Source organism: Cygnus olor, chromosome Z (genome assembly GCF_009769625.2).
Source record: "Cygnus olor isolate bCygOlo1 chromosome Z, bCygOlo1.pri.v2, whole genome shotgun sequence".
NCBI classification, from domain to species: Eukaryota; Metazoa; Chordata; class Aves; order Anseriformes; family Anatidae; genus Cygnus; species Cygnus olor.
Genome location: NC_049198.1, coordinates 50,119,314 through 50,137,265, shown reverse-complemented (window position 1 = coordinate 50,137,265; position 17,952 = coordinate 50,119,314). Strand labels below are relative to the sequence as shown.

The following is a 17,952-nucleotide window of genomic DNA, read 5'->3' as shown; positions in this document are numbered from 1 at the left end:
ATCACAGATTCACAGAACAGCTGAAGTTGGAAGGGACCTCTGGAGGTCATCTGGTCCAATCCCCATGCTCGAGCAGGGCCACCTACAGCAGGCTGTGCAGGACCTTGTCCAGGTGGCACAAGCTGTTATGATGTCTTTTTATCTTGTGTTGTTTCGTGGACCTATGTATTCTGTTCTTCTTAAACACAGAATGTCACTGTCTTGTATTGCTGCCTTTTATGTAGTAGCTTATCTGGAATTTCTTATTTCTAATTTTCCTTAGCTATCTGGTATTTCTGAAGGCTGTCAGCTTTCTCTTTTTGCAGTCCCTTAGTCTCTGGTCTTTGGAATTCTTAATCCATTGACAAATGTGTTTTTTTTTTTTTCTTTTCCTGAAATGTTTGTCATTGGCTGCACTTGAAATGCAAAGATGACAGTTTTTTCTTTAAACTATACAAATTATGTCATCACTGTAAGGTGAATATCTTAAAATCTTTAAAAGTACAGTATTTCCTGACAAACGAGCTAGCAGCTTTTGTTGTGGTTGTTTTTCTTCTGCCTGTGGTGTTGATGCTCTCTGGTTACTCAGTCTATACCCACTTGCTCCACCAGTCATAAATTAGCCTGCTGTGGGTTAGTGCCTCAGATCTTCCTGTCTAAGCAATATAGTATACAGAACAATTAACCAGTTGGGTCAAATAACCTGTAAGTTAGTGTTCTAGGGGAATGTTCACCTGAAGAGTCAGGTACCATGATGGGCTGGGAGGTCATCTTCACATTATCATAACTTAGATTAGATGTGGGAGGAATTACATAATTTCCCTTACTGTGTGTGTAGGGAAAAAAAATATGAACCAGCCGAGAGCCTGAGTTTTGTTGCATGTAAAATGCATGCTAGTAAGTCCTTTATAGAACAGCAAGACATCGAGAAAGTTGAGAGAGAGTGCTGGAAATCAGGTTTAATTACTATTTGTGATGATAGCCTTTTGCTGACTTTGCCCTTGTTCTCACTTTGAGTATTAAGTCTGTTAAGTGCATTAGTGCATTGCAAGGGAAGGATAATGACCAGCTTGCTGTTGTGTGGGGTTTCTCTGCAATGATAGCCTGTCCATCATAAAGATCACTCTTGTATCTTTAGACCTCTAAAACCACCCACATTTTAACTGTTAAATGCAGATTTCATTACCTGTTGTCATCAAGTGTGTATGATCCTGTTGCTCCCCACACGTCTCAGATGGTTTCTCAAATCTTAGCTTGCCTCATCTATAAAAACAGTTCATCGGTAGTAGTGGAGCAAACCTATGGTTCACTTTTCCCCTGTCAGTGACGTAGCGAGACAGCTCGTGATTCTTCTGGAAACAGTCTCCTGTTCACATCGTCACTGCCTTGATCCTGATTTTGCCAGTGTAAGAACTCTGAACATTCACAGCAAGACCTGCCTGATTTGGGGTATTTCTCATGTTGCTTCGTGTGCCGTTTTGCATTCTCTTGCACTTTATCTCCTTCTTTCCTGCATTTGAACCTGGCATTTGGAACAGTTGGTGCCTTCACCTGGCCATTTTCTTCTTTTGCATTAGAGCAAAAAGATTTCCTTAAAATGAACTTATGTCAGATGAACCTTGTCATTCTAGCTCATCTTGAAAGCACTAGATTTGAAGGAAGAACAAATCTTGAAGTAAGAAAATCAGGACGGTCTGGAGTCTTCTGAGACACATAATAACCCTTGAAAACTCCAGCTCTTTTTTTCACTGACTGCCCTTGGCCTCCCTTCTGTTTCACGCACCACTTGAAGAGAATATTATGACTCTCATAAAAACAACTACAAGTTTTTTAACTCCGCTTGGATTATGTACAGTGTTAGATACTTGAGTCTTCTTTTTGCCTTGTACTTTGTTTTATAATTGCACAGTAGTTCTCTGTGGATTCTCCTTGTCTTTCTGTCTTTGATCTGAAAGGGTTTTTAAAGAAGCTGTGCTTAGAAACAAGTGAATTAAACTCAATTTTTCCAGCTGTCAAAGAGAATATTACTAATTTTTTTTTTTTCTCCCAGGGTTTTATCTGTGGCTTTTCAATAGCTACAGGAGCAGCTGCAAGACTGCTTTCAGGATATGACAGTTATGGAAATATCTGTGGACAGAAAAATGTCAAGGTGGAGGGAATAGTCAACAGTGGTCTGGACCTCACACAGAAGAAGTGAGTATGTGATTCAGTTGCTTAAATCTGTAAACCAGGAAATGCAAAACCTTTCTTCCTTTGAAAGTGGTTTCCAATAAAATGTGAAAAGGAATATCCTTTTTTCCTACTGGTCCTTCTCCACTGTTCTCACCCGGAGAACAACAATCTTTTATAACATCCATCAAAAGTACTTTGAAAGTGTATGTTGACAGAAGTGTAACGTGAACATAGCTAATTCATTTAGAGATGTCCTATTCTTAGCATTCAGTTAATGTGGGATATTGTAGTAGATCACTGAAGAGTCGTCTTTTTTAGGGTTTTAAGTGTAATATAAGTGTTCTCAGATTTGAGAGTAGGCCTATGATATGTATGTAGAAATGGTTTGACTTCTGATGTCCTATGATTAATTTCTGCCATTGAGTGTAGGGAAAACCAGGATATATCTGACACATTAAAATGAGACTTTAAAACTTTAAACCTTGGATTGTAAGTAGGAAGTATAAAAGGTGCTCGTGGAGAAAATGCACAAAGCTTTTAATCAACGCTCAACTTTTAGTAAGCAGAGTCATGGGAAACACACTTAGAGGTCAGAACCAGCAAAGGTATTTTCTGTCTATTGAGAGGAAAAAAAATCTTACTACAGTTGTAGTGCTAGAGCTGAGTAACAAGAATTCTGTCTGGAGTGAGGGCCCAAAAACCTAGTGAATGTCTGTTGAGGTCTGCCTGCTCAGAATGCATCTGTACAATTTGTGTAATGTTAGAAAGTAAGCTATTCAGTCTAACCTTAATACTACTATTCTAATTGTTATGAAAGATGTCTCGTTCACTATTTGATTACATCAAAGAGCTAAAAATTACTCAATTTACGAGAATGGTATTCTTTTACTTCACACCTCACTTTCAGATTAGCAGAAAATCCTCTATTTGTGGGGATTATTTTGGAAATATTTCTAATATATGCTGATTTTGAGTTGCCATAATGAAGATTTCTAAATAGCTGATTGTACTGGGTGTGGCTGGGATGGAGTTAGCTTTCCCTGCAGCGGCCCATACAGTGCTGTGCTCTGCACCTGTAGCTAGAACAGCATCAGTGTCACACCAGCGTGTTGTCATCACTGAGTGGTGCTGGCACAGCACCAAGACTCCCTCCGTATCCCTCAAAGCCAGCAGGCTGGGGGGTGGGCAAGAGGTGGGGAGGGGACATCCCCAGGGTAGCTGACCTAAACGGAACAAAGGGGTATTCCTTCCATACAGTGTGGTGTCACACTCAAGAATAAAAGGTGGGGAAGGGGAAGGAGAGGGTTGGCTCTCATCCTGAAAATGTCTGTCCTCCCAAGCAACTGCTCCACGCATTGAGGCCCTGCTTCCTGGGACGTGGCCAAACATTGCTTGTTGATTGGAAGTAGAGAATTTGTTTTTCTTCCCTCTGTGCTTCTGTGTAGCCTTTTTTTTTTTTTTTTTTCTTCTCTACCTTTTATTTTGAGGAGGGGGAGTTGAGAGAGTGCTTGTGGTGGAGTTCAGCTGCCCAGCTGAGTAAAACCACCATGCTGGTTTAAGATTTAATGTTGCTAGGTATTTGGTGTGATATCAGGAAAATTTAAATTAAATAAAACAGCGTGAACATTTTTACATATTTATTCTGTCAAAAGAATAATTTCTTAATCTAATTGCAGCTTTTAGGAGGGTTAAAAAGCTTAGAAGTTATGCAGAAAAAAATTCCTACTGTACTCTATAAATATTTTAGTGCTTTCTAAAGTCAGGTATATCAGTACAAAATTGTCGTTCTTGTGTTGTGAAAGATGATACAAAGTTTAAAATTATCAACATAAACATGTTTACCTTTAGAAGGAAATGATGTCTCTCTTGGTGTGAGAAGGTGGAGAAACTCAGGCACCATATTGAAACACAACAAATAATAGTGTAATAGTCTCCCTAGAATACGTATGTCACAGAAATTAGGCCATTGTGAATAGAAACATCTAGCACTGCTAAGTGATTTTCACCTTGTAAAGTCAATGATTGAAAGATCGCAAATAGAAATTGAGAAAAATTTAAATGCAGTTAACATACAGAGCTTGCTGATTGTCAAGCCAAAGTGTTAGTAAGGTTCAAAAGTATATTTTTTGAAAAATGGTATCGTGGCTTGAAGCATGACTGAAGTGGGTACACTTACATGGGATATCATCATCACTGGTAAGAGTGAGAGAAAGTCTTCTAGGAAGGCAGGTTATTCTATAACTGTTCGCAGTGAAGTGTCTGGTACAGTCAAGGGTACCCAGCTTTGGTAGAGGCCAGTTCTTATGTAAGCAAGTGATCCATCCCACTCTCACTCTCGGTGGCTTTTTATTTTTTTGGCAACTTTTCAGAAGAAACTATCTGCTTTGCATCTGTGTCTAGCAGATGGAGTTCCTGCAGTGTCTGAGGTGCAGTTCAATGGAATATTTCATGCTATTTTATAGGAGTACTTTTCAGACATATGTAGAAATAAAGTCGTCTTACTGCTGCTTTGTATTTCAGTTTGTGGAAAGAAAGGATGGGCTTTAAGCTCTACAAACGTGATTTTCGAAACATAAAGTTATACTCATTTCATTCTACTTGCGGAGTAATTCTGTCTTCATTTCTGAGTCCAAGGTAGAAAAGCTAAATCATCTGTAAAAACAGCATTTCATTCCTTGTAAATGACAGCAACCCATAAAGACTGTAATGAGGAAGTGAAATGTGGCCTGCATGAAAATGAAAATCTGGGTGGCAAGGGTAAGGAGCAAGAGTTCTCACAATAGTATGATCTGATCAGTGTACATCAGTTACGCTGACACCAGTGAGGTGAAATGTTGGGAAGGAGTTTTTTACAACACGATCTTGTCAACAAAGAGTGAATCAAGCATCTTTTTATTTTAGAAAGAAAATACAGCTTTAATAGACCGTGCTCAAGGGTAAGACACAGGATGATAGACCAGCCCTAGTTTAATGAATTCTCATTAAGCCTCCCTGCTTTAAATAAACTTCTTGCTTTTCAGGTTTTGGCAATTATGATGCGGTTAAAAATGTCCATAAATGATGTCCATAGTAGCCAAATATTGTCTTATTTTTGATCAGTAGTATTTTGCTGCTTGGGCAGAATCCAGTTAGTGCTGTTCCTCCAAGTACAAGAAGATGTTCATATGCTGCCATGGAGAATAGTTAGGGTGGTTTTCTGTCTTAATAAATGCCTTTAACTCAGGAAAAGGGTTGATTTTTAGCTAGTAAGAAAGCCCAGATAGAGCTTGCAGCATGCATGATGCATGCAGAGAATTTGGTTGAAAGAAACTGTATATGCCCTACATGTCATTTGTTTAGATTGGTTGTGATCATTTAATTCACTTCTCCATTATAGCAATAAGATGCTTGTAAATCACAGTAAATGGTTGTTCTGTAAAGTACTCATTTGCCTATAAAGAGATGCCCTGAGAGCTGACAGAAAATCAATGACACAAATATAAGAACGTACAAGGTACTTGAAGGTAAGATAGTCTTATGTGGTGGTTTTACCCTTCTGGGCAGCTAAAATCCCACTCCAACTGCTCCCTCACTCTTCCACCTCAATGAAGAGGGGGGAGAAAATACAATGGGAAGGGCTCAAGGGTTGAGATAAGGACAGGGAGATCACTCACCCGTTATCATCATGGGCAAAACAAACATACCACAGGAAGATTAGTGTAATTTATTGCCCATCACTAGCAGAATAGAACAGTGAGAAACTAAAAGCAAACTAAAAACACCTTCCCCCCACCCACCCTCTTCCACCTCCTTCCCCCCCAAAGCTTCGCAGGGGAATGGGGAATGGGGGCCACAGTCAGTCTCCGCCACCCCTTCTCGGTCCCTCCCTGCCCCTGCTCCCCATGGGGTCCCTCCCACGGGATGCCGTCCTTCCCGAACTGAGCCTGCGGGGGCTGCCCACAGGCAGCAGCTCTTCAAGACCTGCTCCCACACGGCTCCGTACCGCGGGGTCCATCCATCCCCCAGGAGCAAACTGCTCCAGCACGGGTCCCCCACGGGCGGGCGGCAGCTCCCCCCCAGACCCCCTGCTCCTGCTGCGGGGGCTCCTCTCCACGGGCTGCAGCTCCGGCCCGGGGCCTGCTCCTGCGGGGGCTCTCCATGGGCCGCAGCCTCCTCCAGGCCACATCCACCTGCTCCAGCGGGGGCTCCTCCACGGGGGGGCTGCAGCGTGGAGATCTGCTCCGTGTGGGACCCGTGGGCTGCAGGGGGACAGCCTGCTCCACCAGGGGCCTCTCCCTGCACAGGCCGCAGGGGAACTGCTGCTGCCTGCCTGGAGCACCTCCTGCCCTCCTGCTGCACTCACCTGGGGGGCTGCAGGGCTGCTTCTGTCACATTTCTGACTCCTCTCTCCCAGCTGCTGTTGCACAGGAGGTTTTTCCCTTCCTTCTGACTGCTCTCCCAGAGGCCCACCCAGCGTCGCTCCCTGGCTCAGCTCTGGCCAGCAGCAGGTCCCTTTGGAGCCGGCTCTGCTCTGACATGGGGCAGCTGCTGGGCCCTGCTCACAGGGGCCACACCTGCAGCCCCTGCTGCCAAAACCTTGCCGTGTAAACCCAATACAGCTTGTTTGTATAATTTGCCACAGTGCTTAAAATGAACTGTTCATGCTTCCAGAATCAAGGTGTAGTGTATGAAGTTACCATGCTTTGTCTTCCTGTTTTTACATGGGAAGAAGAGAGTGCTGTATTTTTCATAGTCATAAATAGGTAATAACTTGTCTAATAAGCTACCAGTCAGGAGTCAAAACTGTTGATGCTCTGTTTCTAACTTCTGATCGTTTTGAAATTATATTTTGAATTACTTCCCTAGAAATCCGGAATTTTCTTTTAGACATCTTAAAAAAAAAAAAAAAAGGCTACATTGAAATAAAAACACAAAACAGTAGAAGAACAAAAAGAAGGCTATATATATACATGTAAAATTTTTTGATACATTTTGAAAAATTATGGAGAAGTTCATTTTTAATTTCCTGCCTCAGAACGAACTACTTAATACTGAATTTATTTTCACATATCATGACTTTTGAAAAGTTACACAAATTCTTTCCTTCTTTCTCTGTACGTATAGGAATTACTTTAATATTAAATATGGGCTTAACATTTCTAGTTTTTATTATAGCTATGAGTGTAGATATATTACAAATTACATGCAGTTATTTTTACCTCAGGTAACTTTTCGTCATGCCTTGTTTCAGAGACAAATGTTGATTTCCAAAAAGTAGATTAAGGTACAACATAAAGATGCTTTCTTAGGCTCTAAATCTGACATACGAATTTCCTACGGCAAACAAATTTTCATTTCTAGTGCTGAAGCATATTCTAAAAATCTAATTACTTTAGTCTTTGTGTTGCCGATCTAAGTTACTTTCTTACCAGCAAATTAGACTATTGTTGATTTTGAAGAAATTGCAGCACAAGATATGAACAAAACCTGTTCTGTGGTGACATGGTTTGGAATTTTCTGCAATCAAATCAGTTGTTTTCAGTAAATCATAGCTTTAAAAACCAAACCTTTTCCTCTGTAATGCTGGTGCTTGGCATTTCAGTTCTTGTTTTAGCTGTTAGAATTTGAAAATATCTTGCATCAGATTTCTTAAACCTTGGATTGAAGCCACATATTCATAGCTTGGAGTTTGATTTGCAGCTGCCTTGTTTTGGTCAGAGACATCTCTGAACCGCACAGTGTGGTGTTTGAATTATATGGGTCTGTTTAAGCGTATGCCAACACAGCATGCTTCTGTCCAAATTGGATATGGCCCTATAGTTGCATCATACTTCTCAATTGCCAGTCTTGACTTAAAATTGTAGTATTCATTTTACAGAGTACTCCACTTTCTTCCAGCCATTAAGATTATAGTTTGGTCTTTGCCTTGAAATGAATGTAGAAGTGGGCTGTAGTCCAGCCTGTGAATGCCAGAGTTGGTTTTCCTGGGCTTTTCTCGGCAATACGTGTTCAGGGATGCTAGCAGTGGCCTCCTGCCCAGGGAATTGGGGTCTCTGCCCAGGCTGAGGGATGCAGATGGACAGACATGCCCAGAGGACACTGCAGGACAGAGGCACACAGACACAGCCCTGTCCCCTCCTGCCCTGGGGCTGCCAGAGCCAGCCGGCCTGGTGCAGCGCCACACGCAACACCCCTGGGTCCCCATCACAAACACATCCACCTCCCTGGTGCTGCCGGCACCAAACTGACCCGTGCTGGTCCCCCAGAAGCTGTTATCTGGCAGCAGACTTGAACATTGCATGGAGCAGGATCATGCAGAGATGTTGAAGCAAGGATTTAATGAGAAGATGGGACAGGCTCATTCAGACAAGCTTTAATGACCAGCCCCGGCTTACACACAACTGGCACGTTGTGTACCTTTTTCTGTCTCTCCAACTTTGATCCTCCCATCCCTGTACATCTCATCAGCTAGTGTAGCCCCACTGACCTTCTCCAGCATCCTGGACCATCAGGTTTGCATCCTTATCGGTTGAGAAGTCCCAGTTTGCCTGCAGCTTCTTGATAGGTCATCAGTTGTTGTGATTCTTGTGTTGTTTCTAGTTATTGTATATGTTGACAATAACTGCATACATTTTATGTCTGTGTGTTTGTTTCCCCTCCCTTATCACAATTTGATGAGGTCCTTAATAATGCAGTCTCACTGCAAAATAAGTGTTCTTTGCATATCCTTACTAGTTAGTGCAATGACCAGTTTTGTTCTCGTTACTGCCTCCCTCATCGTTTCTTGGTCAGGTTTGATTCTTACATGTTCTTGTTGATGGCTGCTTTGATCAGATAACCTTACAGGAGCAGATGCTCTCTTTCCACATACGCTCACAGAATGGAAGAACATCTGCAGGGACTTGCCTTCAAGAAGAGGAGGCTGTAAAAGGAGTGTCCAGTTAAAACCACTGTTGTTTTTCTTAGTATCGATTAGAAGGTGTTTTCTTTGAAATAAAGGAAAAGTGTGGAACTCATGGCTTGTTGCTCACACCCAGTTAGTTACCTTGGAGACATGGCAGAGGTTTTTGTGTGTGCTTGCTTCCTAGACTTTCATGGTCTATGGAGTTCTGAGGTGTGTAGTATGTATTCAGTAAAAAAAAATAAAAAAATAAAAAAATTCACAGAAATAGGGACAAAGAAAATGAATGTTTTAAGAATTCAAGTGGTGTATTACTGCAGTACACTTGATATAGATGAAAGTTTTGATGGAGTTTCAGGAGGTAAGACAAGAAGTCTTTTGAAGCTAAGGACTGAAAAAGTGTGCTAAGTAGTAATAATTCTCATACACTGAGATTAGGTAATAGAAACTTCCCTCTCTTTTCTCTGTGTGAGAAAGTTAGACAGCAATTGGCACATAGACTGAAAGTGTTCAGGCAGGATCTTAACTCTAGCCATTACACATGTGGCCAACTGATATGATGTATACTTCTTTTTTTTCTTGTCCTAGGATCTGCACAGTAATTTTCGAACCAGCTTTGTCCCAGTTGTTTAAAAAAAAAGATGGATGGTTTCACATTTTTGCATGGTCTGTGAGATCCGTTATCAAAAATATCACTTGAAAAGTATTATCTCCTAAAGTGTGTAGTGTCAAACGTGTTGGGACATTGCCTTTTTCCTTGTAACACTTTCTCTCATAGCAAATTCTTCTTAAAAGTTTCAGTTCAAGTAATCAAGAAAAACATCAATCTCTTTGAAAGTTGTATTTATTTCTGATAGTGTGCTCGTAAAGGAGTCTTCTTATAGTGTACTAAGTAACTTAAAGTGTACTTATAACTATGTATAACTGTATGATAGCTTAAAAAAGTATTCTGGGATCAGAAGGGATTTTTACTGATTGTGAGTTGAATTTCCCCTATGAGAACTGTAAAAATAGAAATGCTATTTTACATGGTAGTTTTGTTTTCCCATTTTGATGTGAGGTGATATGAAGAGAGTATTTCAATGCATAGCGTGTCACCAGAGTTACAGGAATTTGAAACACTCGTTCAACTTTCACAAAAGAAAAGATGCTGTGTCTGCATTATACCATGAATGGACAATACAGTAGGGCAGTGTTTGCGATGTGATGTGTGTAGTCAGGAGAAATGATGTCTAGGAAGCTACAATAAGTACTTCACAAACTGGGTTTTTAAATGACAGTGACCATCTTGAAAAGTTATGAAATAGAATCTCTTTAAAATACTTCACCCGAACTGTAGCTACTAGAAAGAGCTGAACAATTTTTATTTCAAAATAAATACTAACATGATCTATGGTATGGGTATAGGCTGGTGGTGTGGAAAATCAATCTAAAACAAAAAGCTGTTCTGAATTGCATTTATCATGTGTGTTCATTAAAATAGTGACAGTCTGTCTTCTTTTTTTTTAATAGCATAAGTATAATCTTAGGGGGTTTGTTTTGTATTTTGGGAAAAAATGGAAATTATGAAGTGAAGTTATGGACTGAAGCATTAGCTCTGAATTTTAAGACCCATATCTGTGAAGAGGCATGATAGAAGTGCTACTCTTTTTGTAAAAAATACCATTTGAATGGACTTGAATCTGGTAAAGTTACGTATCTTTTCTGTGTGATCCAAAAGTCTGTAAATATTAGTCTTTTTGGTGCATATGTTGAGTACGTCAATTATTTTTACCCACACAATTATGATAGTAGCAAATTTCCCATGTTTCTAGGTAGACTGAAGGTTAGTCTTGAATGAATCTTTTAGTTTGAAATGAAATCAATTTTGTTCAGTGTAATTGTTGATTAAAATAGAAGTAATTCACATCTTTTTCTTCCCTAGGTATGTGTTCTTTTTGGATCCGTGCAACATTGATCTAGTACATCAGAAGATCAAATCTCTTGCTTTGTGTGTATCAGCTTGCCCAAGGAAAGAACTAAAGACTCTGGCTGATGTTCAGAAATTTGCAGAAACTAATGGTATGAAAAAACCATATCTGTTCATGTACAAATTTAATAGGATTAAGGAAAGACTTGTGCATTAGCTGAACTAAAAATGAAATCTAGTTTAAGAAATGTTGATGAAATAATGCAGTATTTTTTTAAACTAAAACTTTGCTGAAACTTACAGTATCGATATGTTTCTGTTTGTGTCTTGGACAGTTTTGAAAGATCATTCTTAAAACAGGACCAGAAAGTATAACGAGAATTAAAGAGAATGGCCAAGACTGTTGGGTGTGTTCTCAACTCCTATGGAAACACTCCGATTTGTTCAACAGTAACTGTTGAAATATCCTCATGTATAAGGGCCAGTGAGAGCGGTACTGCTGTCGAACTGTGCTTGGAGCATGTCTGTGGGTGTGAGAAAATGCCCTCCTTTCCTTCAGTGCTCCAGTGCAGTGCCTGTTTTTTTGGTGGAATTATAAATAACATTACTTGCCTGTCTCCATAGCAGTGCGAACAGCTGTGCCAGCACAGTGCAGGGTTAGACCAAGAGTGGTGGCTTCCTTATGTAATTTGTGCAGAGTCGTCTAAGATAAGTCCACAGTGAAAGTAGGCGGTGTTGGAATATGATTTCACTCTTTACCCCTTAACCATGTGTTTCTCTTACATAAAACAGGTCAGTTATTTTTTGATGTGAAGTTAACATCAGTGGAGTTTTGTAGAATCGTAGAATCACAGAATGGTGGTGTTTGGGAGGGATCTTAAAGGTCATCTAGTTCTAATCCCCCTTGCCATGGGCAGGTGCTTGAAATAATGAGATGCAGCTATGTCTTGTTTTACCACAAACACTGTTTCTATGTTTATAGGTTAAGTCTTGAATTAACTGTGCCTGAAATATGTTCAGCATAACTATCTTTAAAAGTACTGCAAAACCCACTCTTCCTAAAAAACATGTTGTGTCTTGCCCACATGATTCTCCATTCTAACTGTTATTTATGTTAGCATTTTAGGTTTTAAAATAGATCTTTGACATTTTCATTAATTAATATCAGAGCCAGGTGTTCGAGCTGAGAGAAGCTTGGCCAAAAGTATGAAGTCTGTTGTTAAAGAAGAATGGAATCATTCATGAATTCAAGTCCTAATTTTCATTATGTGATCTTGAGCTTGTTGAAAAGGAGTACTAAACTAAATTGAGCTTTCCTCTTGTAGATGTACTCTGTGCAGGACTGGAATCACACAGTTCTGAGAAGCTCATCTTCATGGGTATATTTTTGTTTAAAGGTTCACCAACCAGGACAGGTTCCAAAAAGTGGTATTTAATGACAAGTGAACAGCTTACCTACTGAGCACCCTAAATGCTATGGTTCCACAAGTAGCGTATGCATACTATGTGTACAGTAAAAGTTAAAGCATTATTCAATCCTATGACAGACCAAGAACAGTTAATTCGAATCAAACCTATAGTACTGAGTAAACAATCATTTTTCTGAGAGACGCTTTGTAGCTCCAAGAGTAGGTTTAAACTAAATAAAACTAATAAATTGAACTGGCAGCCTGTTTCACGTGACCTTAGAAGGTCACTTCTACGTTGCAGTAATTGACTGTAAAACAAATAATAAGGAAACCTGAGAACTTTGAACATTTCTGCACACAGCTTAACTGGAATTTCTATGTTTGTGATGTTATCAAGTCAGAATTTTAGAGTGTACCTGACAAGATCTGAAGAAGGCAAGAGAGATGTTTCATTTATTGTGATAATCAATGCTGAGTTTTCCATACTTGCAATTTCTAGCGCATAACAAAAAAAAACACCTTAATGTGTGAAGATGCATGGGTATAGAATGCAGTCAACTCTTAATTTTGCTCTTCTGAGCCCTTCTAAAAGCTCTAACCCTTTCTACAACTTGAAAATAACAATTGTGCTGGGTATAGGCTCTGTGTAGGCTGTTGCATATGCATTTGAAGAATTAACCGTTTTCACCTGGCTCATATGCCATCCCTGAAATTTGTTTACTTGTCCATACACCTTGGAATTCTTTTATAAATTACTGCTTAAGAACCCTTCCATCCCGAAGGAATCCTGCGTTGTCCCTCAGCCCATCAAGAGATGATATAGTAAATTCAGATAAAAAAAAATTTACCTAAACGTCTTTATAGAAACTTGTAATGTAGTTAAACATACTGCAACATCACTGGATTAATTCATGATTTTATCAATATTAGGTATGGTTCTTTAGCTAGTTTAGCATTTATGGTATCTTTCCCAAAATGGGAGAGGAACTTGACTGCCTATACAAAAAGTGACAAAACTGCTAACTCTAGGTAAGGTTCAGAGCATTTATGGCAGAATTCTTACTTATTGTGCAATGCAACTTGTGTTTTTCTGTAAGCAAGATTATAAATAAGTGTTTAGGGCAGAGGCAATGCTTGCTTGAAACATGAAGAACATTTCATGATGAAGCAGCCTTCTGGTTTCCTGAATCTGTAATGATGCACTTGCTATTCTGCTGTAATTTAGGAATAAGAGATGATGTGGTGAATAATGCTGCACCATTTCAGGTCAGTAACCTCTCACCCCCATCACACTTGCTCCCTCACTGTCAGGTCCAGCATTTGTAATACCATCCCATCTAAGAAAAGGAGAGTTCTGTCCCTTGGAAAGCCTGGCTGATGTTAAGAAAACAAAATGTGTGCCTTCAGTCTGTTCAGAATGATTGACACACAGAATGCTAGCAACTGGCTGGGGCCTCTTACGAAAGGAGACACAGGGAAGGAAAAAGCTGTGCAGTTGACCACTGAGATTTTCAGCCTGTACAAAGATGCGAGTTGAAAATTTTAGGAGTGTTCTGAAGCAACTCCTGAAGCTGATGCAGTGTTGACTGGGAACATTTTCTAATGCTGCTCACACACAGCCATGCTAATAATTGAGTTTTTAGATCTGTGGATTTTGCACAACTGAGAAACTTGTGTATTTTGAACTGACTGTTGCTGGTCTCTCCCGGATTTTCTCACCCAGCAGAACACTTTAGGCAGGGAGTGCTTGGGATTCAATATTTTTATTGGTCTTGGCACTTGAGAAACGATGCATGTTGAGTATTGTGGCTAAGAGCTCTTTTTTCCAGAAAGGTGATTGATGCTTCAAAATGTAACATCCATGAAACATTGCAATGACCTTTCCAAGGTCTTGGCAAAGCATTTTTAAATATCCTTGAAGCTATAATTCATTTATGACTGTGTGAAATGAACAATGACATGTCATTATCTAAAAGAAACACTAAAATAGGTGGCCATAATTTCTGACATGTTTAATTCAATAATAAGTGTAATGACTAGTCTTTATGAGAACCACTATTCCTATCTGTTGTGTAAATGACTAGATGCAGATTTAGGAATCTAGAATATTTCTATTTTAAAATGTGTTGGCAGGCATCTTGGTTATCAGAATACCATAGCTAGAACAGGCTACTCGTGGTCCGGGAGGGCTTAAGAGCTTGAGGTAAAACCACAGTAAGTCTGCTATGGAGTCTGGCCTGAAAAGTAATCACTGAAGGAAATCAAGCTGCCTAAGTCAGCATAAGGTCATCTCTCTGAGCTATGGGGAGGAACCAAAGGGAAAACAAAAAGGATTTTTCTTTCATTTGAAGATAATGAAATCATCAAATATAGTAGTCAAAGTAAGCCTTTGTGGCATGCTGTTGGTATTTGCCTTAGAAATAGTGGTTACATTGCTGCCAGCTTCCGACATTTTTCTTCTGCTCCTGTTCCTATCCCAACCTTTCTTTTTTATTGTTATTTATTTATTTATTTATTTATAGGGGAAGTGTGCTGGTTAAAACTTGATCCCTTGTTCATGATTTTCCTGAAACCTGTTGTACCAAATTAGTTATAGGTTAAATTGATTCTGCACCACTGGGTGTTCGGGAATCTGAATTTGCTATTAATTCTGAGTGTGGTTTTTTTGAATGTCTAGTAATAATAAAAGTACATTATAACAATAATAGTACAATAGTACAACAACAACAATACAATAATAAAAGTACATTATAACTGGTTTTGAGATACGGGGCAATATGGTTACTCTACCTTGTTACTACAGCTGCCTGTCAGAATTCTGTTGAAAATGGACCCCCCAGTTAGAATGAAACAGTTCTCACAATAGAGATAGGCTGTGCATGGAGTCCTGCAGTAATCTACACCAAGATGGCGTTATTGATATCATTAAATGTTTGATAACATTGATAGCATTGTCCATAAGTGCAATATTTATAAATTGTGAAGAGAGAAAAACAGGGACCACATTTTGTATGTAAAACTCTTGCTCTGATGCCATCTTAAAGGCTGTGTTCTGGTCCTTCCTTTGCAAATGCCTTTTTACTTTTTTTTTTTTTCTTAAACTTACTTTAATTTTTATGTCTGTTGATGGTAGTAACAAGAAAAGTCCAAAGAATTTTTGCCTGGAAAAAAAGAATGATGTCAGGAAGAGTAAGGTCTTGAGAAAAAGAAATAGCTTAGAGAAAGTTAAAACACAACAACAAAATGCCCTATTCTTTGGTCTCATAACTTGAGTAGTATGTAACTCCAGAGTAAAATGAAATTACCAGGCACCAAATGGCCAGATTTTTTAGATTAGTTATGGGTAAAGTATGAAACTTATTGCAATATGGCAATATTTTAGATACCAAAAGGTAAACAGTTGGGCTTACAATGTTTGGACATTTAAAAGTAGAAAAGGACTCAAGGAAACCCGCCTGGATGCCATCCTGTGCAGTGTGCTCTAGGTCGTCCTGCTTGTCAGGGTGTTGGACAAGATGATCTCCAGAGGTCCCTTCCAACCTCAACCATTCTGTGATTCTGTACTAACCTTGAGCCATAAGTGGCGAAGAGCTAAAGATGCAGGAGGAGATAAACAACAGCTACTAGGCTAGATGCGCTTTTAATTTGGTTCCAGAATAGCTGATTTTATTTAATAGTGAGAAAAATATGAGTGGTTGAATGAGTAAATTAGTATTTGTTTTCAAGTTCCTGTACTGCTGATTGAGAAGGGGATAGTCTGGGCTTTAATTACAACTGAAAATACATCTCTATGAATTTTAACTCTAGGACATTAAAGGCATTTTTTTTTTTTTTTACATACAGTTATTTGTAACAGGAACTGTGCTCAGCTGTTGAAGTAGTTCTCTTCATGGCCTTAAATTCTGGAGACATCTGAAGGGTCTAAATTGTGTTGTTGGTTTTTTGTGTGTGTTGTGTTTTTTTCTTCAAACATTTTTGCAGGCACTGGAGGATACTTCCTTTAATTTCAGTCCCGTATTTATTTATAAAAGCAAGCTGTGATTTCTCCTACCCTCTGATTCTCACTCTTTTACAGAAGTGACAGTACATCCCTTTGGAACAACCAGGAGTTTAGATACAGTCCTTACTTTCCTTCCTTTAAAACACACTGTGCTTCTGAAAGATACTGGTGGATAGATCTAGAGAGTGAAGCTTCACTGAGAACAAATCTTTTGCATTAATATGAGAACTCAGGACCACAAAGTGATTAGTCCTATGCCTTCTTACTCACCTCAAGGCATTTTTCTGGTTTCTCTTGGGGTCCAGAGATTAGGTTTAGGTGTTCAGGTGAAGTTACATCTTTGTTTGGCCTCCTGCATGTATTCCTGCACCATTCGCACAAAGGGCTCTCTACAACATTTAGGAATGTTGCACAGTCCTCTGATGCTTCCACATTAGCTGCTAGTTCAAAGAAGTGGAGTTCTTGTTTTCTTACTCATTTCTGGCTCTGATGGTAATTTGTGCATAGCTTAATGCTACTTCATTCCTAAATGAAGCATCAAATGTGAAATGTCTGCTTCTGGAGTGTCTTCATTATTCTAAAAAGCCAAAGGCAAGTAGGAAACTGATGCAAGCCTAAATTTTATGTATTCTTAGTACTTGTGTTGTGAGTGGAATTATTTCGTATGGTGGTTGACAGGGTATAATTACAGTTGTCAGACCTCGCAGATGAAGAGTGAAGAAGTGTGGTCAGCATCGTGTATTTTCTTTCATGATAGCGGGAGTCTTTTCCCACTTGGCAGGAGTTTGTAGAGAGAGGGTTTTGTTACTGCTCCCCATAGGGAGTTTCTGAGGTCTTGCAACCTTGTGCTCCTCTGCTTTTTGTTATTTGCAGAAGTCAGCAATGAATGGTAACATACCTTCTTTTGTGCAAGTACTACTTGGCATCCTACCCATTTTGTGCTCTTTGGCTGTGAAGTTTGCAGCAGAGTTCCCCACAGGTATATGAACCAGTGTCTTAAGCTTCCATTTTCCATTTTTTAAAGGAAATGGTGGTTGTTGTTCCTATGGCTGGGTTAAGGTTGAAAGGAAGGTTTGTTTTTTGAGATACTTCGTTCCAGTCGCAGCCCCAGAATGTTCTAAGGCCTGGAGCAACTCTATTTGTGGAGAAGAAACCATGGATCAGAAACTGTTGTGTCTCCAGAAGACCACCTAGTAGGTGAAAACAACTAATAAAACTCTGTCGAACCAGCAAATTTTATGTTTTCATTGCTGGCTGGGCAGCTGTTGCCCCACATAGTCTAGCAGTATTTTTCTTTAAGGTTACGATATGTTGGTATCTCAAATTCAGTCCCTGTAGGACAGTTTAATGTTACTTGCCTGATGATTTCTCCAGAAGAAATACATGGACAGCTGTAGGGAGCAGAGAATGTATTACTTCAATGGTTTTTCAGTTTGTTCTCTGAATTCTAGGTGTAATGCTTTGCAAACATTTGAGTGTGATAATAATTTAGGAATGATGGTAATGCCTCTGGTAGACTAGTTATCTCAGCAAGGTAGATCACTGAAGCTCGTCTTTCAGCTTTTCCAGGCCTTGTAAACTCAAACAGCAAGACTGAGACTGG

At 39.5% G+C, this 17,952-nt stretch overlaps 1 protein-coding gene across 3 annotated transcripts in view; it reads left to right on the top strand.

Annotated features, from left to right (window-relative positions):
* The window catches only part of SLC44A1 (solute carrier family 44 member 1), a 65,741-nt gene that overhangs the window by 17,461 nt on the left and 30,328 nt on the right, over positions 1-17,952 (top strand). For all 3 annotated transcript variants that reach the window (XM_040541062.1, XM_040541060.1, XM_040541061.1), the window contains exons 3-4: positions 2,030-2,172; positions 10,956-11,092. In XM_040541062.1, the coding sequence (XP_040396996.1) occupies positions 2,030-2,172; positions 10,956-11,092 (280 nt within the window). The remainder of the gene's footprint in view (positions 1-2,029; positions 2,173-10,955; positions 11,093-17,952) is intronic.